Source organism: Otolemur garnettii, unplaced genomic scaffold (genome assembly GCF_000181295.1).
Source record: "Otolemur garnettii isolate 467f Iridium unplaced genomic scaffold, OtoGar3 scaffold00011, whole genome shotgun sequence".
NCBI classification, from domain to species: Eukaryota; Metazoa; Chordata; class Mammalia; order Primates; family Galagidae; genus Otolemur; species Otolemur garnettii.
Window position 1 is genome coordinate 26,593,080 of NW_003852406.1, and position 22,037 is coordinate 26,615,116.

Genomic DNA, 22,037 nt, shown 5'->3' on the forward strand with positions numbered 1-22,037 from the left:
GGTGCTCGCCCAGGCCCAGTGGCTGTAAACCTGAAACACAGTCAGAAAGCTGCCTATTTCTGTAAACAGAGGCCCACCTGGCCACACAAGAGGCCAAGGGTAGAGATACCTGGAGCAACTATGCACTTGGCCTGTCAGCCGGCCCTGCACACCCAGTGGGAAAGCCTTCCCTGGCTAGGGGCAGGTGACAGGTCAATTTTAGGCAAGTAAGTTCTGTTCTCTCTCACAGAAGAAACAAACCCAAAAGAGGAAAACTTTAACAACAAGGTCCATGAAACTTCACATCCTTAAGGCGTTCATCATCAGGTTCAGTGTCAGGAGCAGCAGGGATTTGCAGGATCCAGCCTGACCAGGGCCCCCTAGGCAGAATGCAGTGGGATAACAAATTTGCAGCCAAAGGGTGAGTGGTAGTTGATGCCCACTTCCTGGAAGACTTGCTGGGGAATGCCGATGTCACACAAATAGATGCGGCCTGCGTGCTCTCCCAGTGGCAGAGGCAGGCCTAGTGCCAGTGACCATTTGGCATCAATGCCCTGTTCAACTTCATGCACAGGAGGGTCTATGCTGAGTACTGGAGCTCGGTTCTGATTGGCCCAGGCCACAGCTGCCTTGTACCAGGGCTGATCCCGTAGGAAGGCATTCTCAGGGCAATCCAGGCAGTTGATGACCAGGTCCACAGGGCTAGTGGGCAGATCTGCAGGTGGAAAGAGTGCCATGTGAAAATTCCTATAAGCAGAGAGCAGCCCAGGTTGGGACTAGAGCCCAGGTGGCCCAAGAGTGTTAAGTTTTGGCTCAGCACTCGTAGCACAGTAGTTAGGGCGCCAGCCACTTACACCCAAGGCTGGTGGGTTTGAACCCAGCCTGGGCCAGCTGAGCAACAATGACAACTGCAACAACAAAAAGAAATAGTGAGACTCTGCCTCCAACAACAACAAAATAAGTGTTGGACAGCGCCTGTGGCTCAAGGCGTAGGGCGCCGGCCCCATATATACTGGAGGTGCCGGTTCAAACCCAGCCCCAGCCAAAAACTGCCAAAAAAAAAAAAGTGTTTAGTTCTCCAGACAAAGACACCACTCTAAAGGCTGGTCTTCTCAAGGCTGGGCCAAGACATAGGCCCTGAGAGTTCCAAGGCATGGTTGGGTTGGGTGCTACAGACAAGAGTATGTCAGCCTGACACACCACTGCCCTCCTGGAGCTTCCAGGCTGAAGCATTGTCCTGCTGAGTATGTGCAGAGTTTCTCCAGCCCTCACCTCCTCTGCCTTGTCGAGGCAAATCTTCGTATATCTGACTAATACCCTAAATATATTATAAGCTTTGGAAAGGTAGAATCTACTGTCAAGTTTGTCCTCACAGGGAAGCCCTGCTCAGGGCTCAGCAAAAACTGGTGCTGACTGCTCTTTGTTGACTGACCCAAGAAGGGTGAGCAAGTGAACGCCTAATTATTCTACTCTGCGCTGGCCTACTCAATCTATTTTAGCCAGCCGGCTCTCCTATTATCTCACTCAGGCCAACCTTAAGAATGAGGAGGGAACCTAACACCATTTTCCCAGGCATTTAAAATGGGGACAACATAAGAGCAGGATGTCGGGGCTCAGCGCCCATGGCTCAAGCAGCTAAGGCACCAGCCACATACACCTGAGCTGGTGGGTTCTAATCCAGCCGAGGCCTGCCAAACAATGATGGCTGCAACCAAAAAAGATAGCCGGGTGTCGTGGCAGGTGCCTGTAGTCCCAGCTACTTGGGAGGCAGAGGCAGGAGAATCACTTGAGCCCAGGAGTTGGAAGTTGCTGTAAGCTGTGATGTCACTCTACCCAGGGTGACAGCTTGAGGCTCTGTCTCAAAAAAATTAATAAATAAAAATAACAAAATAAAGAGCAGGATGTCTCAACAGGTATGTGTATCTTGCCAGGTACAGTGGCTCACACCTGTAATCCTAACACTCTGGAAGACCAAGGCAGGTGAATTGCTTGAGCTTCAGGAGTTCGAGACCAGCAAGAGCAAGACTCCTATCTCTAAAAATAGCTGGGCGTTGTAGTGGGCACCTGTAGTCCCAGCTACGTGGGAGGGTGAGGCAAGAGGATTGCTTGAGCCCAGGAGTTGCTGTGAGCTATGATGCTATTAGCACTCTACTGAGGGCAAACAAAGTGAGACTCTGTCTCAAAACACACACATACACACACACACACACACACCCTAAAAATAAGTATATAAGCTCGGTGCTTAAAGCTTAGTGAGTAGGGTGCCAGCCACATACACCAAGGCAGGTAGGTTCGAGCCCAGCCCAGGCCTGCTAAACAACAATGACAACTGCAACCAAAAAATAGCCAGGTATTGTGGTGGGCACCTGTAGTTCCAGTTACTTGGGAGGCTGAGGCAAGAGAATCACTTAAGCCCAAGAATTTGAGGTTGCTGTGAGCTGTGACGTCATGGCACTTTACCAAGGGCCACATAGTGAGACTGTGTCTCAGAAAAAAAACCCCCAACAACCACCACATAAAATAAGTATGTATATCTTGGACTGGCCTAAGAGGTTAAACCTAAAATAGCAGAAGTTATACCAAACTTAGAGGCTGTCATTCTCAGATTTGTCTACTGGAGTGACTGAGATAGGAAACCTGGGGAGCCACAGGAAGAACTGCCTACAATGGGACATCATGTTCAAGATGTCAAGTAGGGAAACCCATACCAGGTCCCATTCTCAGCTCTTGGCCTAGTAGGGGTGTTCAACCTGTAGCCCATGGGCTGCTTGCTGATTTTATAGGGACTTTTTTTGCTTTCATGTTGGATATCAGGAAAAGTATGCACAGCCCTTATTTGTTTATCAGCTTTTATTAGTGTTTGTGTATTTACTGTGTGGCTCATGACAAGTCTTATTCTTCCAATGTGTAGCAGAAAAGAAAAAAGTTTGGACACCCCCTAGCTTAGAGTAACGGCATTTCTCAACCCATGGCTTCCCTTCTTATAATGTACTGCCATGTGAGTCCCTCTGGGCCATGAGGATCTCAAGAGTGACAGTGATGTTCTATCTTCTGGGTGCCTACAGGAGCCTGGTTAAACTGGTCTAGGCTTTGTCCCTGACTCACCATTTGACCTCTGGCAAGGCCCTTTCTCTGGCCATATTTGCTCTTTCCATTTCTTCTACCCACATTTTCACTTAGACTTACTGCAGACTTTGCCCTTACCACTCTACTTAAAACTGCTCTTGTCAAGCTCACCAGAGGCCTCCACACTGCTAAATCCAGTGTTCAATTCCCAGTCTTCCTTTGAGCTTAACCTTGAATGGGGCTTGCTGATACTGATGATTATATACTCCTTTCTTCACTTGGTCTTCAGCTACCATACTTGTTTTTCCTTCTCTCTCACTGACAATTCCTACCCTGTTTCTCCTAGGCTGGGTTCTCCATTCTTTGACTTCTAAACAAAGAGTTCAAAGAACTCGGTCTTGTAACATCTTTCTTTTTTCTTCTGTCAAACAACCAATGTGCTCAAGCAACCTTCCCACCTTAGCCTCCCCAGTAGCTGGGTCGACAGGCACATGCCACTGCTTCCAACTTCTCTACTCTTTTCCTAGGTGGTATTATATCCAGGCTTATCATGGCTTAAATATTATGTGCTCTGGGAAGGCAACCAATGTGCTCAAGCAATCTTGTAGTACAGAACTGTAACTCTAGGTTAGATCCTTTCACTTAACCTCTAGATTCACATAACTCTGGCCCAATCAGCTTTTCCACCTGTATATCCAATAGGCTTGCTTGCCAGCCAAACTGAGCTTCTGCTCTTCTTCCCCAAGCCTTCTCCTCCACAAATCTTCCCATCTCTGTGATCACACACCTTATTACTCAGGCCACAATCCTTGGAGTCATTCTTTTCTTTTCTTTTTTTTTGTGTGTGTGTGGGGGGGGGGGAGAGAGGAAGAGCAAGGGGGAAAGGGGAGGGGAAGGGGAGGGGAAGGGGAAGGGGAAGGAAGAAAGGTCTTCCCTCTGTTGCCCAGGCTGGAGTACAGTGGTGTGATCACAGTTTACTGCAACCTTGAACTTCTGGGCTGAAGTAATCTGACTACCTCAACCTCCCAAGTAGCTAGGACTATAGGCTTGCACCACCACGCCCAGTTTTGTAATGCTTTCTTTCTTTCTTTTTTTTTTTTTTGAGACAGAGCCTCAAGCTATCCCCCTGGGTAGAGTGCCATGGCATCACGCTCACAGCAACCTCCAACTCCTGGGCTCAAGCGAGTCTCCTGCCTCAGCTTCCCAAGTAGCTGGGACTACAGGCGCCCGCCACAACGCCTGGCCATTTTTTGGTTGCAGCCATCATTGTTGTTTGGCGGGCCCGGGCTGGGGATTCGAACCCGCCACCTTAGGTGTATGTGGCTGGCACCTTAGGCGCTTGAGCCACAGGTGCCGAGCCTGTAATGCTTTCTTTATAGTTGTAGCCAACATACCTCCTGGTACAGCCAATCTGTTGTTTTGTAACATTCTCAATTAATTTATAGAAATACTGTCATTGTAATTATTGTCTTGAGAATAGAGAAACATGATGACTTCCTTTATTTATAATCCCCTACTATAAATTCTTAAATTTTTTTAACTTTTTATTTTGAAATTTTTTTTTTAGAGACAGAGTTTTGTTTTGTTGCCTAGGCTGGAGTACAGTGGCACAGTAACAGCTCACTGTAACCTCGAACTCCTAAGCTCAAGTGATCCTTCTGCCTCAGTCTTCTAAGCAGTTGACAGGTGCATGTATTGTGCCCAGATAATTTTTAAAAGTTTTTTGTAGGGCGGCACCTGTGGCTCAAAGGAGTAGGGCGCCAACCCCATATGCTGGAGGTGGTGGGTTCAAACCCAGCCCTGGCCAAAAACTGCAAAATAAATAAATAAATAAGAATAAAATTTTTTTGTAAAGATAGGGTTCTCACTATGTTGCCCAGGCTGGCCTTAATCTCCCGGCTTCAAGTGATCCTCCTATTTCAGACTCCCCAAATGCTAGGATTACAGGTGTAAGCCACTGTGCCTGGCTACTCATTCTTTTTTTTTTTTTTTTTTTTTTTGAGACAGAGTCTCAAGCTGTTACCCTGGGTAGAATGCCATGGCATCATGGCTCATGGTAACCTCCAACTCTTTGGTTCAAGTGATCCTCTTGCCTCAGTTTTTCTATTTTTAATAGAGACAGGGTCTCGCTTTTTGCTCAGGTTGGTCTCGAATTCATCAGCTCAAGCAATCCACCTGCTTAAGCCTCCTAGAGTATTAGGATTACAGGCGTGAGCCACCGTGCCCAGCTTGGCTAGTCATTTTAAACTCTTCTCCTTTACCCTCTACATCCTGTTTGTGAATTCTATCTTTAAAACTGATTGAAAAACTAACCACTTTCACCACCTCTTCCACTGTACCTGTCTTAGCCACCATCATTTCTCTCTCCAGTGATCACAACAGCTCTTAACAACTCTTTGTTCTCTTTTTTTTTAAGACAAAGCCTCAAGCTGTCCCCCGGGGTAGAGTGCCATGGCATCACAGCTCACAGCAACCTCCAAATCCTGGGCTCAGGCGAGTCTCCTGCCTCAGCCTCCCAAGTAGCTGGGACCACAGGCACCCGCCACAATGCCTGGCTAATTTTTTTTTTTTTTTTTGGTTGCAGCTGTCATTGTTGTTTGGTGGGCCTGGGCTGGATTCGAACCCACCACCTTAGGTGTATGTGGCTGGCGCCTCAGCCACTTGAGCCACAGGCGCCAAGCCTCTTTGTTCTCTTATAGTATACTCTCAAACAGCACCCAGCATAATTGTTTGGAACCTAAGTTGGATTATATAAATCCTCTACTTATTCCTCCAATGACTCTCCATCACACCCATAATAAAAGCACCTCTTCCAGAAAAAAGAAAACAAAACAAAATAAAGGCTAGGTACGGTGGCTCATGCCTATAATCCCAGCACTCTGGGAGACCAAGGCAGGCGGATTGCTTGAGCTCAGGAGTTTGAGACCAGCCTGAGTAAGAGTAGAGACCCGGTCTCTACTAAAAGTAGAAAAACTATCTGGGTGTTGTGGTGGGTTTCTGTAATCCCAGCCACTTTGGAGACTGAGGCAAGAGGACAGCTTGAGCCCAAGAGTTTAAGGTTGTTGAGAGCTATGATGCCACGGCCCTCTAGCCCAGGTGACAAAGTGAGACGCTGTCTTAAAAAAAAAAAGAAAGACAAAGAAAAAACAAACCCAGAATAAAAGCCCAAGCCCTTTTAGAGATCCATGCCCTTCATGACCTGACCCCGAGATGCCTAAGTCTTCTACTCCCTGCCCAATCCTCTGTATCTACTTTGCCTGCTTTTTCTCCATAACACTTACTATCATCCGACCTAATATGTTTGTGTGTTCATCTCTCCTAACCAGTATACACTCTATGGAAGAATGGATTTAAAAAAATCTTTTCCCATATTCTAAGCATTAGGAACAGTACTTGTTCCATAAATATTGTGAAATGAATAAATGGATCTCCAGTTCTCATCTAAGTAGTGGAAGAGGAAGAAGGGGGAGGAGATGGGAAGTAGGCACATCAATATCAAATGTATCACAGCTCTACTAAGACTTTTCAGAGGCAGCGGTCACCCTCCTTACACATGTGGTGCCTTCCCATCCATCACCACTAGATGGCACAAGAGCATCAAACGTACAAGAAGGGAAGACACCTTCAGTCCCACCCTATGTTAAATCCTCACCTTTGAGGCTAGACACTTGTTGGCCTTGGGTCTTGCTGAAGAGTGACAGCTCATTGGTGATGGACTCTAGCATCTTGACAAAGTTGGGCAGGAAGAGGATGACCTGGACATCATGGTTGGCTAGGTGCCTTCCACAGCTGATGCCTTGAGCCCCCTTCACATGGGGCCCACATAGTAGGGCCACTGTAGGCCTCTGGTGAACATTTTTTGGATTCAACCTGGAACAGAAGGTGAAGCAGTATTAATCCCTTGCATCCCCTATCAGAAAATTTCCAGTAGGTACCTGCTGTTCTCTGAGCTCTCTCCCCCTCCTTACCAAGTCCCAAGCTCCAGAGGGAGCCAAAATCCGTTGCAGGCAAGGGCTACAGAGTGTTATTTCCCTTGTCTCACACCCCAGCAGCACTTCATTGCTGGTTCCTCTGACTAGGCCTTCTACCAGATCTTGTTCCAATAATACTGTTGCCAGAAAACTGATTTCTGACCCATGAATACTTAATGGTTTCCCCTGGGTAGCCTATTAGGTCCAAATTCTGCATACCAAAGAGTTTTTGCCACCTCTGCAGTCTTCTCGGCTCTTCTTCCCCAACATGTTTGCCCCACTCAGCAAGGCTGGTCTCATTCTCTCCTGTGCTTGTGAAGTTCTTCCCTGCTTATGCTCAGACTAGGTTCCCTGCCCAGACGGCCATTCACTTTCCAAACTCTGACCTGCCTTTTCTTGGAGATCCAGCTCAAGGCTTACCTTTTCTGGGATTACTCTGGCTCCCATTTTTTCCTTTTCCCACCTCCTTTTCCCAACTTAATAAACTGTAATAAACTTACAGAAAGTACCAATAAAGATAGTTCTCAATTAGTTGTCATTCTCTTTACTGAGCTTATTAGTGTACTAACACAGATAAGCAATGCTGTAGATATTAACAATACCTATTTCATAGGACACTGTGTGAACTACTGGATGCACAGCAGTGCCCAACGCGTAGGAAGTGCTCAATCAATACTGATCATTAAGAAAGCAGATGCTAGGGGCTGTCTCCTAGGCTGGCATCTGCCTTAAATCAAGTAGTTGCTTGCAGTTTCCTGCTAGTTAAAGCTGAGACTCCTATGGCCTCAGAGAAGCCACAAGTAAGGTGGTATGGAGGATTAGCTCTGGAGCTCTGCCCAACTCATGGGCAGTACAGTTGGCTCACGGGGCAGCAAGATAGGGAGAAGATAGACAGCAAGAATGTGGTTGTACCCTTAGGGGAAGACCAGGGGAATTCACTTACTAGTTTTCCAAAGAGAGGAAGACAAATGCTGTCAAGCCAAAGAGGCACTTCATAACTAACCCCCTTGTGAAATAAATTTTGGGGAATTTAGCAATGTACTCTACACAATGACACCAAGCCGTTCATTTTACCCACTACTTTTACATTATTTACTTATTTATTTGAGACAGAGCCTCAAGCTGTCACCCTGGGTAGAGTGCTATGGCATCACAGCTCACAGTAACCTCCAACTCCTGGGCTTAAGTGATTCTTTTGCTTGCCTCAGCCTCCCAAGTGGCAGAGACTACAGGCGCCCGCCACAACGCCCAGCTATTTTTTGGTTGTAGTTGTCATTGTTGTTTGGCAGGCCCGGGCTGGATTTGAACCCACCAGCTTTGGTGTATGTGGCTGGCGCCTTAGCCAGTTGAGCTACAGGCACCAAGCCTACTTTTACATTTAAAGGAAATACTGGAAGTACTTCTCCCTCCAGAGAGATGCTGCAGTTCTGGCATCTGACTCACCCCGGGGGTTTTTTTTTTTTTTCTTTTTTTAGAGTCTTACTTTGTCACTCTCAGTGGAGTGCTCTGGTATAATAGCTCACAGCAACCTCAAACTCTTGGGCTCAAGTGATTCTCTTGCCTTAGCCTCCCAAGTAGCTGGGACTACAGGGGCCCACCAAAACGCCCAGCTATGACCCATCCTGTTTTCTTTTTTTTCGAGACAGAGCCTCAAGCTGTCCCCCTGGGTAGAGTGCTGTGGCATCACAGCATAGCTCACAGCAACCTCCAACTCCTAGGCTCAAGTGAGTCTCCTGCCTCTGCCTCCCAAGTAGCTGGGACCACAGGCACCCACCACAATGCCTGGCTATTTTTTTTGGTTGCAGCCATCATTGTTGTTTGGCGGGCCCGGGCTGGATTCGAACCCGCCACCTTAGGTGTATATGGCAGGTGCCTTAGCCACTTGAGCCACAGGTGCTGAGCCGCACCCTGTTTTCTAAACAGGCTCTCTCTTTCACTGAGGCCACCACCAAAGCTCCACCAAAAGAATCAAAGCAGAGCACAGTATCCACACATCAGCTGCAGGGGGCAGAGTACAGGCATGGAAACAGACCCATGCAGAGCAGAGACCAGGCTCTACCTGCAGCATCATGTGGGCAAGTCCTTCAGCTGTCTGAGTTATAGCTTGCTCATCTTAAAACATGAAGCTATTATTTACCTTTGAGCTGAGGATCACATTATATTTTGTTGTGAAAACGGCATGGCATTGACATGTTAAACTTCAAGGTTACTAAACATGGGTTTGATTTCTCAAAGGAAAACCAGCAACTGCTGCAAAGGAAAGGAAATGGACCTTCTGAGTTTAGATACTTAGAGAAAAGGCAAGCTCAAATACGGCCAGGACCAAGGAGCTTGCTAGAGAGAAACATAACTTGGTGAGGACATTCAATTCCTGCCCCCAAGATTACTGTTTTAGGAAGTCCCTTAATGGCTTCAAATACCCGTGGAGGCGCATATTCCAGGAGCTTCCCCAATGGCTACTCTGGGAGGAGGTGCAGTAGACACCAGCTCCTACAGCTCAGTGCTCCTTCAGGCATCTCCATTGGCTCTTCCTTGGCACAGGAGAGGCCAGGGATCCCACACACCTGGGAAGCAGGCCTAAATTCAAGGACAAGAAGGAATGACCACCCCCTGCTCACCTCAAATGGAAAAAAGGGAAGTAGAGGAGTAAGGAGGGAAGATCTCACACCCACCTTGGACAAATCTACTTTAATCAAGATCATTTTAGAATCAGATGCCTCCCATGCAAACACAGCATTATCAGGCCAGAATGGAAAGAGGCTGGAGTGAGGAACTGTGGGGTTTACTGCAGTATCAGTATTCTGGCAAGGTTCTCCAAACACCATGGCTGTCTGTAAGCACAAGCCAAGGACAAGGGTTCCATTTCCAAAACAGGAAAGGGGCTCCATGGGAAGTAACATCCCATTGTATCAGGCTCCAGATCTGTAAGTGCTGCTCAGGGAAACGAGGCTTTCCTTGCCCTGCTGAACCCAAGTCCACCCTGTTCCTTGGAAGCCACTTTTTCCCTCAAGACACCACAACAATGCCAAGGTTGCCATTGTTCTCCTTTCTATTGATAAATCCAAACACACTTGTCAATTATGATTTTGCTTTATCTCAATCTCTCAGCAGTACAACTGGCGATCATTCCTTTATTCTTCAAATACTATTTCCTTGGGTTTTACACACTATCCTCTTGTTTGTCTTATCTCTTCAGATTTCTTCCTCATCCTCACAACTATGCCTTAAATACTTGTGAATCCCATCCTAGGCCCTTTCCACACTCTCCCTTAGAAGACTTCATCTATTCTTATACCATTTACAGGCAGACAACTCCCAAATCTTTAGCTTCAGCGCATACCCTTTTCTGAACGTCAAATCCATATAGCTAACAGTACATTTGAATATCTCACAAGTATTCCAAACCCAACACATCCAAAACAAAACCCACTATCTCCCCAAACCTGCTCCTCTTCCCACATTCCCTATCATAGTGAATGTTACCAGCATTCAACTAAGTGTCCAAGCTGGAAAGCTTAAAGTTCACTAATCACCAACATCCTACTTTCCATTATTTCCAACAACAATTCAATTACTTTACCCTGCTGAATTTACCTCAAAAAAAAAAAAAATCACTCATATGTCCACTCTTCTGATCCTTACTTACCTGTCTGGATCACCATCATCTTAGGCCCTGGCTCAAATTTCTAAGTTACAGTTTTCTAACTGGTCTCACTGCCTTCAGTTCTGCTTCTATTCAGTCAACTGTCCACAGTGCAGCAAAGGCATCTTTTTTTCGAGACAAAGTCTCACCAAGTCACCCTTGGTAGAGTGCTGTAGCATCACAGCTCACAGTAACCTCCAACTCCTGGGCTTTTTTTTTTTTGTAGAAACAGAGTCTCACTTTATCACCCTCAGTAGAGTGCCGTGGCGTCACACAGCTCATAGCAACCTCCAACTCCTGGGCTTAGGCGATTCTCTTGCCTCAGCCTCCCAAGTAGCAGGGATTACAGGTGCCCGCCGCAACGCCTGGCTATTTTTTGGTTGCAGTTCAGCCGGGGCTGGGTTTGAACCTGCCACCCTCAGTATATGGGGCTGGCACCCCACCCACTGAGCCACAGGCGCTGCCCTCCAACAGTGTTCCTTCTGGGGACTCCATAAGGCTACTGGAAGGCAGAAGGAGTTTTTTATTGTTCTTTGCATCCTCAGTGGCTAGCATAAGGTCTGGTACATGGTCATCACTAATGCCTACAAATAAAGCACTACTCCTGACATATAAGCCCAAGAGACAGGTGGAAAGATGCCCAAACCCTGATCCCCTACCCAGTTATCAGGGTGGTTCTAGAAGTTCTTTGGTATGAAGCTCAGGACTGATTTATATCCCAGCTACTTAAAAGTTAACAAGAGTACCAAAGGCCAGGTCTCTGAAGGTTCCTAGAAGGAAGGCCACTGAAACATGTATTTAGCAGGAGTCGCAAAGCCAGATAGCTGCTATGGGAAAGAAAGGGTCAAAGGGTGGCTTGCTGGGAGAATAAGGACTTCAGGAGATGAGTAAGGGAGCAAACAAAGCCAGCAGAATCCAGGAGAGTGGCTTCAAAGAGATCTTCACATTAGATGAGCAGCAACTGTCTAACAAACTCTCCAATGTGTACATGAGGGAGAGCATCCCCACTTTACACTCGGCCCCTGCGCATTGAAAGGCATTTATTTACCTGTTGGGTCCTCCAAGGAGGGTCAGTGCCATCTGACTGGCACACACGCCTGTCATTTCCAGTCTCCGCTCCAGGGTCAGCCCATGCTTCTCAGCCACGGACAGCAGTTTTTTATGCAGCTCATAGGAAACACTTGGGACAACCAAGCCAGAGTCTGTGGTTCAAAAGGTGAGGAGAGAAAGGGAAAATGACTATGGGAATCCAGGTTCCAAAATGAGTATACTCTATCTAGAATTGTGTGAATGCCAACATTTTAAGAGTGACCCTTCCGTAACCCAGGCTCTTCATCTTCTGGGGCTAGGGCATGCTCTGCAGCCCTTCAGAGCTCAAACAGAAGATGGTAAACTGAGTAACAACTTGCTCCAGGTCAAAATAGGGCAGGAGTGGACTTAAGCTCCCTTAGCAGTTTAGCTACCACAAAGGCCAAGTCCCCATAATATGTCAGGGACTCTCAGGAAAAGGCCAGCACTCAGCATGTCACAGCAACCTATAAACCACATTAGAAGAGAACATGCTTTTTCCCACATGGGGAAATGCCATCCTGGGCACTGGGGATTTCCTCACAAGCACACTCTTCATCTTTTCTGAGAAGTGGAATAGAACTGGCTCACCCTCTTCTGACCCCTCTCATCCCTGCTGTTCTTATTGATCTCAGGGCAGGTTGACTTGGTGGTTCAAACTGTTTCCCCATTTCCTCTTCTCTCTTTTATTTATATCTTTCTCTTTGCTTAAGAAATTCAGCTAGCAACTTGTTTCCTCAAGTAATTTGTCATTTTCTGCCCATGGGAGGTGAATGGGAGGTGAGTATAACCCAACACTCACAACCACAGGAAAAAAGTACATGGAAAGTAATCTATGGCTTGCTTTAAGCCACTCAGAAGAATCTAGAACATTTTTTATTCACCAGGAAAAAAGACAACTCTATATAAACATTGGGGGGAATTACTGTCATTAAAAGTACATTGGTTTTTGAAGCTCAAAGCCAAAGTGGCTGGTATACTTGACAAAATCTACACTATTATTATATGTATCCATATCAATAAGCCAGTGCCATTTTGGGGCCCAGAAAACCAAGACAAGAAAGAAAGAATGAACTCAAAAATCATGATCTGTAACGGACAGCTCTTGCCTTGACAATCAAAGTCTCCCTCCTACCAAGATGCCAATACCCTGGGCTGGCCACAGGGGAGCAGCTCTTGGCCAAAGAGCTCCATCTGGCTTTACTGGCTGATGGACTGATAAACAAGCCACCGTGGGATTGCATGTAACTAGTTCTGTCTGGCTGGATCAGATGCCTTTTATTTTTATTTTATTCATTTATTTATTTTTGAGACAGAATCTCACTATATCACCCTCGGTAGAGTGCCATGGCCTCAAAGCTCACAACAACCTCAAATTCTTGGGCTTAAGCAATTCTCTTGCCTCACTCTTCCAAGTAGCTGGGACTTCAGGCACCCACCATAACACCCAGCTATTTTTTTTTTTTTTTTTTTTTTTGCAGTTTTTGACCAGGGCTGGGCTTGAACCCACCCTCTGGCATATGGGGTCAGCACCCTACTCCTTTGAGCCACGGGCGCCAACCCACCTGGCTATATTTTTTGTTGTTGTTGTAGTTGTCATTGTTGTTTAGCATGTCCAGGCTAGGTTTAAACCCATCAGCCCTAGTGTATGTGGCCAGCACCCTAACGACTGAGCTACAGGCGCCAAGCCCAGATGCCTTTTAGAAGCTATGTCTTCAACTATACTGGACTATAAATTCCTCAAGGTAGGAAAACATATCTTGTATTTCTTCAGCAACTGTTCCAGCTACAATTATCAGCAGAGGTTGAGTTCTCAACAGGCACTCAGACATATACATGATGGAAACCTAGTGCTATTTCTGGCCTGGCCTAACTCTAAGACAGAAATTTTCAGTAAATTCATTATCATTCCATTATTTCAGAGTCCTATACAGAAAAATCTGTCTACCCCATTGGTCATTTCAGGAGAAAGCTCTCTCTCTCTCTGTTTTTTTTTTTTTTTAAAGAGACAGAGTCTCACAGAGTACAGTGGCGTCACAGCTCACAGCAACCTCCAACTCTTGGGCTTAGGCAATTCTCTTGCCTCAGCCTCCTGAGTAGCTGGGACTACAGGCGCCTGCCACAATGCCCAGCTATTTTTTTGTTGCAGTTTGGCTGGTCCCGGGTTTGAACCCGCCACCCTCAGTATATGGGGCCAATGCCTTACTCACTGAGCCACAGGCGCTGCCCAGGAGAAAGCCCCTGAGGTTCTATCAGGTATCTGATCTTGCCTGGATAGATTCTTAAAACCACACAGAATGAGGCTTCAGGTCTGTTTCAGCAATAGGAAATGAAACACAAAGACTGAAACTATAGTACCCAGATCTGTATCCTCTCAAGGGAAAACAGAATAATAACAAGATAACATAATGATGATGATAAAAAATGTTTAACATCTCAAAATAAACACTATTCTGTGGGTTAATAGAGTCCATCTACCTGCCTGAGTCCTATTTCTATCTTGGGCAGAGACAACTATCAATGCCCTTAGAAGCACTGAGTCTCTCCTCATGCCTCTTTCTGAGTTATCAGTCACTGGCATCCCAGGTGCCAGTGCTGGAGGCTACTGCCTGACCTTGCATGTCAACAGCTGATTAAAACAGCCATTTTTATGGCCTGCTTCAGACATGCACATATTATCAGAACTAATTAAGTCGAACAGTTCTCAAGAGTCCCATGCCACTAACAACTCAAAACCTGTCAGACAAGTCACGCACCTGCCTATTTCAAACACCCTCTTTACCTACAAAGTCACGCAAGGTAGAGTTTTCACTCATTTATAACATTTATACCTAGTCTATGTATTTCAGGTCTATGAATTTCTTCTCCTACTTATCAGTACTTTCTGTTAGATTTGAAATGGATCAGGGCCGTGACCTCCACAAATCAAGTTTGCTCTCTGAGTCAGGCTCTTGTGTTATGTATACAAACAGGCAGCCCCCTCTGGTTCTGAAGGCTCTCTGGGAGTAGGCAGAAGCATTTTCTGCTAGCTCTCCATCAAAGTCCTTAAGGGCACAAAACTCATGGTATAGGGAGAGAAGAGATTGCTCCACCACAGCTGGCTAGGTGCTATAGCTGAAAAATTTTGTCTCCTACCATCTCCTCATTGATCTGTATTAGGTGGACAGGGCACCATTGAACAATTGGCATTATTATTATTACTGGTAGTCTAGGGAAAAACAAGGTTAAGAACACTGCCCACAGTTGCAGGGTCTAGGACTCCACTGTACTCTGATTATTTCTCTGAAAAGAACCGTGCAAGCACCACAAATTGTTCCTTTTAAACATTTATATACAAAGTCCAACCAGTTAGACTGGCTTATCAGAAACAGGCAGAGGGAATAAACTCCAAAGGAAGGGAACCAAGAACATAGCGTGTAAAATACAAACAATAACATTGTCAAAACCTGAACATGGGCCAAGTCTAATTATGTTTGGGTTGGAAAGTGAATCTTTATTGTTCAGAATCAAGGCAGTAAAATCAGTTAGCAGGGTTTCTTTGAATATTAATATGTATTTTACAGCTGTTGTAAAATAAGGAAGATATAAATATAACTAGTTCGTGACATGACGAATACTTCTTATAATCTGACTTAACCTTAGCTTATCAAGGAAAATGACTCAAGCACACTCACTACAGGCGAGGAAAGAAGATTCCTTCCTGCAAAACTGATTTCCACAGCATGAAGCTGGGGTGCTTTTTGGGCCATGGAACCCAGTGGGCCAGCACCACACATGCCTGCTGCAGTCTGCCCCTTGTTGTGTCATCACTTCTGTACTGCTCATTCTAGTATATGCTACTTTAGGCCTTTCCCTGCCTTACAGACATATCCATGCTCTTCTACTCTTCATCACACTTCCCTACCCTCAGACCCTCTGCAGCACTATGTCATGTCCAAGCTTTCTCCTTTCAAACCACCCAGGCTTTCTGTTGTACAACAAGGATCCCATAACAAAGTGCCATCTCACATCTAACTTAGTCCTCTCACAGACATGTCCCTTTGACTGGAAAGGCTGCGTACGCTGTCTTATCAATGAGGAGCACAACTCATTAGCAGGCATGGGATTTCTCTAGAACTATGGATTCTGATTCCATTCTGTGGTGGTCACAAAATCAGATGGTGATGACACACTGGATCTTTTTGGGATATAAAGCCATTGGTAAATTTATACCCACAGAACAGCAATGTACAGACTGCCCCCATAGATCAAGGAAGGAAGGATTTGTTATAAGACAAAAGACCTCTCACTATCAGGTCTATCTATTCATCATCTTTATGGGACATTCAACCTGCATTGTATCCCAGATACCGTGGCTGCCTTCTGGTTCCTAAATACCTTAAGTTCCTACTGGCCCCAAGAAAAAGGTCCCTTCACATGGGGGTATTCTCTTCTCTCTTCCACCACAATCCCCACACACAGCTGGCTCTTCATCCTTCAGGGCAAGCATGCCACTTATTTACTTCGTTGTATCCAATACATCTCTTTCTCCACCAATTTTCTCCTCCAAGATGCAAGAGGTAAAGAACGTCTTGACAAAATAACTTTCTAATTATGAAGGGAAAAATTACCTTTACAATGAAGAAGACTGGCATACAACACCTTACCAAGTGATCAAACTTAGCCCCAGTGATGAGACAAACTGATATAGGGTCCTCCCTGATGTGATGCCTTGAGAAAGATATAACTCCAATAAAATCCTGGAAACCATGTTTAACACGAATAAAATCAAGAGGAAACAATCAGTAAATCAAAACGAAGGGACATTCTGCAAATCAACTGGCCTACACTCTTCACAAATATCAACATCACAAACAGTTGTGGGAACTGGGCTGGCACAGTGGGGATTATGGACACAGCTATAATCCTAGCACTCTGGGAGGCCCAGGTGGGTGGATAGCTCGAGCTCAGGAGTTCGAGACCAGCTTGAGCAAGAGTAAGACTCTGTTTCCAAAACTAGCCAAGTGTTATGGCAGCTGCCTATAGTCCCAGCTGTTTAGGAGGCTAAGGCAAGAGGATCACTTAAGCCCAAGAGTTTGAGATTGCTGTGAGCTATGATACCACAGCCTTCTCTACCCCAGGCAACAAAGTGAGACTCTGTCTCAAAAAAAAGTTGTGGGAACCATTCTAGGTTAAAAGGAATAAGAGATATATGACAACTAAATGTAATAAGCAGTGATTGATTAAAAGTACAGCTATAAAGGACATTACTGAGACAACTGGGAAGTTTTACATATGGAGCATATGTAACGCTTCTGTATGAATTTAAAATTTCCCGAGATCAATCTTATAGTGTAATAAATATTCTATTGCATATATGCGCTGTGTAAGTGTTTAGGAGTGAAATGTAATGAGGAGTGAAACTAAATCTCAAATGGGTCAGAAATATGTCTCTCTCTGTGTGGGCACACATGCATTTATTTTATATAAAGTAAATATGTCCAATTGTTAATTGGTGAATCTAAACAAAGAGTGTATGGGTTTTTCATTACACTGTTCTAGCAACTTTTCTGGAAGTCTGAAAAGTACAAAAAGTTAGAGGGAAAACTGTAAAACAAATATTTGCAGAATAACAATATATCAAGTCTGCGGTGAAATGGGGAGTGGTAGGGGATACAAAAGATAAATAGAGTATGAAAACAGACCCTGTACCCAGAATCTCAACAAGTTAGCTGGAAACCAAAAGTGTGTGTGTGCAGGGCAGCGCCTGAGGCTCAGCGGGTAGGGTGCTGGCCCCATATAACAAGGGTGGCTGGTTCGAACCCAGCTCTGGCTAGCTAAAACAGCAGTGGCAACTGCAACCAAAAATAGTCGGGTATTGTGGCAGGTACCTGTACTCCCAGATACTCGGGAGGCTGAGGCAAGAGAATCACTTAAGCCTAAGACTGGACTCTGTCTTAAAAAAAAAAAAAAAAGTGTGTGTGCAAACACCAGAGCACACACAACAGTTATCCTGATCACATGTGCAAAGTATGGATTTCAAGTTCTCAATCTGAACTATGCCTTCAAAGACAGGCAGGACTGTAGTCATAAGGAAAAGAAGAGGGACTCCAGGTGGAGGTAGGGAGGAACCATGAACCAGAGGCCAAAATGGGTGTGACATGTGCAGAGGAAAATATCCCTCCCCGCCTGGAGCCCAGAGGCTGGTCGGTATGAAAGCTCAGCTTAGAGTAATGGGCAGGGCCAGACTTCAAAAGGCTTTACAAACTTTAGAGTTGTTTTATGCAAGTTGTCTTAAGCAATATGAAGTTGACAGGAGTAGAAAATGAGGCTAGAAAGACCAGGTAGAATTGATTTCAAAGGACATGGGGATCCTATGGGGCAGTGTAAGAAACTAAAAGATCATGAAAATTTCAAGAGAAATTCTGAAGGAAGATGAAAATCTGGAGCCAAAATGAATACTACTGACAATAAAGGCAAATTTTCTGCCAGGGCTGCTACAGAACAAATCCACAGCATCTGCTATTAAATTTTAAAAAATGGCCTTCTGAGTCTTTTCCAAACCTAAATGGTGAGTCTACTGAAAGAAATGGGAATGCCAAGGAATCAAAGACATGGGTTGGCCTGGCACCCGTAGCACAGTGGTTACAGCACTGGCCACACACACTGAGGGTGGCAGGTTCAAACTCAGCCTGGGCCAGCTAAACAACCATGACAACTGCAACGAAAAGAGAGCCAGGCATTGTGGCAGGCACCTGTAGTCCCAGCTACTTGGGAGGCTCAGGCAAGAGAATCACTTAAGCCCAAGAGTTTAAGGTTGCTGCGAGCTATGACACCACAGCACTCTACCGAGGGTGACATAGTAAGTCTCTGTCTCAAAAAAAAAAAAAAAAAAAAAAAAAAAAGTGGCTCGGTGCCTGTATTTCAACTGGCTAAGGTGCCAGCCACATACACTAGAGCTGGCAGGTTCAAATCCAGCCTGGGCTTGTCAAAGAACAATGACAACTACAAACAAAAATTAGCCAGGCATTGTGGCAGGTGCCTGTAGTGCCAGCTACTAGGGAGGCTGAGGCAAGAGAATCACTTAAGCCCAGGAGTTAGAGGTTGGAGGTTGCTGTGAACTGTGACACCATGGCACTCTACCCAGGGCAACAGCTTGAGGCTCTGTCTCCAAAAAAAAAAAAGACATGGGTAGGTGTGAACTCAGCTGTGGTGTTTTCAGTATGAGGAGAATAGCAGATATACTGAAATCAAACTGCTATGTTATTCTGTCTAGATACCTGTGACTCTGAAATGGCAAGAGGGCACACATTCACATGAGCAGAGACCAGTACAGTTCTGGAATGACCAAATGGCCGCTTCATCAAAAACTCAAGTATCAGGCCATAATCCTCCAGCTCTTAGTCTGAGCTTAAACTCTTTTTTTTTTTTTTACAGTTTTTGGCTGGGTTTGAACCAGCCACCTCTAGCATATGGGGCTGGTGCCCTACTCCTTGAGCCACAGGCGCCCCTCTGAGCTTAAGCTCTTAATATACTGTCAAAATGTTGCCAAGATATCTTTTCTAGTGGGTAAGAGTCTAGCCAAGACAACTGTCTCAATAGTACTTCTCTAAAAACTCACATCACCAGTGACAAACTAAGCTCTTTGAGTCTATGACAAACCTGATTATTTAGGCCCAGAAACTCTGAAAGATTCCAAGTTAGAAAGAATGACTACTTCTTCCACTTCTGGCAGTGGAGTATCTGAACTCAAGGTCTTCCAAATCAATCAAGTCACTGTTAAGGATGTCTGCCTGTGGAGACTTGATTTCAGAAACTAGGCTAATGCTCTTCTCAGTGAAAAATTGTGATAACCTGGTACAGGAGCACAGGTTTATCAGTGCAGAACTCCTAGAATGTATTTCCTAGAGTCTCCTGGTGGCTATCTCTCAGAATGACATCCCTATAGCACCTCATCCAACCTGCAGACATAGGATGGGAGACTACAACAGGAACCTGTATAGGCTGGATCTACAGCATGAGAAAACAATGAGATGATGACCAACTCCACTCCAGCAGACACTCAGTTCTCTACAGTGAGAAGGAGTTGCTTCAGGATACAATAGCTGCTGAAGGAGGCCTCACTACCTTCAGGATAAAATTCTTCAATGGCATTTTTAAACTCTCAAGATTTATTTATCCTTGAATTCCTTTTGGACACATACTCAATGCAGATTTCCTGATCACTTGTACATGAGGAGATAAAAACACTGCTGGTGTAAGAGGCTATCTTTACTACCTGGGAACCCCAATTCAATCTCACCTTACCAGTTCTAATAACCAAACAGTGGAAAATAAATATGGTGCAGACCCAACAGAAGAACTCTGGCAACGTGAATAACCAAAGTAGATCAACCCTCTCAGTAAATGACAAAGGAGCTACAACTGAAGATGCCATGCATAGACAAATGGCAGCAATGTCAGAAATCGAATTCAGAATATGGATGGCAAATAAGATAAATAGAATGGAAGAAAAGATAGAAATTGAATTCCAAAGATTGTCTCAAGAAATTAATGAATTCAAAGACAAAGTCACCAAAGATATGGACATAAAGAGCAAGAAGATAGCAGAGCTCAAGGAAACAAAAAAGTTAGTTGAGGAACTCCAAAATATAGTAGAATCCCTCAGTAATAGAGTTGACCAGGCACAAGAAAGGGTTTCTGAAACTGAAGACAAAGCTTTTGAACATTCCCACATGCTCAACGAGGCAGACAAATGGAGAGCAAAAACTGATCATTCCCTGTGAGAGTTGTGGGATCAATCCAAAAGATCAAACATTCATCTTATAGGAATTCCCGAAGGAGAAGAGGATGGTTCTAAAGGTATAGATGCTCTACTCCAAGAGATCTTGGGGGAGAATTTCCCAAGCATTGTAAGAGATATAGAACTTCAGATAGTAGATAGTCTCAGAACCCCAGCAAGACTCAATCCAAATAAAGCATCTCCTAGACACATTGTTATTAACTGTGCCAAAGTTAAGACAAAGGAGAAAATACTGCAAACAGCCAGATGTATGAAAAGCATCACCTACAAACAGAGAAATATCAGAATGACTGCAGATCTCTCAGCCAAAACATTTCAAGCCAGAAGAGGATGGTCATCAATCTTCAATCTTCTAAAACAAAACAACTTCCAGCCCAGGATCCTGTATCTAGCTAAACTGAATTTCATTTGTGATGGAGAAATTAAATACTTGAATGACATACAAATGTTAAAGAAATTTGCCATAACTAACCAGCTCTCCAGGATATTCTCAGACCCATCCTCTACAATGACCAGCGCAATGCTCTACCTCCAAAGTAAACTCACCCAGAAATTTTTGAACAAAACCTAACTTCTACAATGCTGAAAGGATTAACAAAGTCCACTGGACACCCAAAAATCTCCAAACACAACCAGGCTTATTAATTCTCTCAATTCATGTGAACAGTTAAAGAGGCACAGGCTGGCTGACGGGGTATCAGACCGAGTATCTGCTGTATACAAGAATCTCATCTTACCTTAAAGGATAAAAACAGACTCAGGGTGAAGGAAGGGACTTCTATAATACAGGCAAATGGAAACCAGAAAAAAAGCAGGGGTTGTAATTCTAGTTGCAGATACAATTGGCTTTAAACAAACAAAGATAAAGAAAGATAAGGATGGTCACTACATATTTGTCAAGGGAAACACCCAACATGAAGAGATTTCAATAATTAACATTTATGCACCCTACCAAAACGCTCCTCAATTTATAAAGCAAACCCTAATGGATATGAACAATTTGATATCTTCCCACACTATAATAGTTAGAGATTTTAATACCGCTTTGACAGTTTTGGATAGACCCTCCAAGAAGAAACTAAACAAAGAAATATTAGACTTAAACCTGACCCTAGACCAAATGGAGTTTACAGACCTCTATAGAACATTTCATCCTAATAAAGTTGAATATATAGTCTTCTCATCAGCCCATGGATCATCCTCCAAAATAGATCATATCCTAGGACACAAGTCTAACATCAGCAAATTTAAAAGAATAGAAATCATTCCTTGTATCTTCTCAGACCACCATGGAATAAAAGTTGAACTCAATAGCAAGAGGAATCTTCATACTCAAACAAAATCATGGAAAGGCTGAATGATAGCTGCATCAGAGACAAGATTAAGAAGAAAATCACCAAATTTTTGGAACAAAATGATAATGAAGACACAAATTATCAAAACCTGTGGGATACTGCAAAGGCAGTCCTAAGAGGGAAATTTATAGCATTAGAAGCATTGATCAAGAAAACAGAAAGAGAGGAAGCTA

The 22,037-nt window shown here is 44.6% G+C and overlaps 1 protein-coding gene across 1 annotated transcript in view; it reads right to left on the bottom strand.

Annotated features, from left to right (window-relative positions):
* Positions 1-239: 239 nt before the first annotated feature.
* The window catches only part of EDC3 (enhancer of mRNA decapping 3), a 74,598-nt gene continuing 52,800 nt past the window's right edge, over positions 240-22,037 (bottom strand). Inside the window, exons 5-7 of the mRNA XM_012801928.2 lie at positions 11,708-11,861; positions 6,698-6,915; positions 240-694 (exon numbers count right to left, since the gene is read on the bottom strand). Of these exons, the coding sequence (XP_012657382.1) occupies positions 360-694; positions 6,698-6,915; positions 11,708-11,861 (707 nt within the window). The 3' untranslated portion in view covers positions 240-359. The remainder of the gene's footprint in view (positions 695-6,697; positions 6,916-11,707; positions 11,862-22,037) is intronic.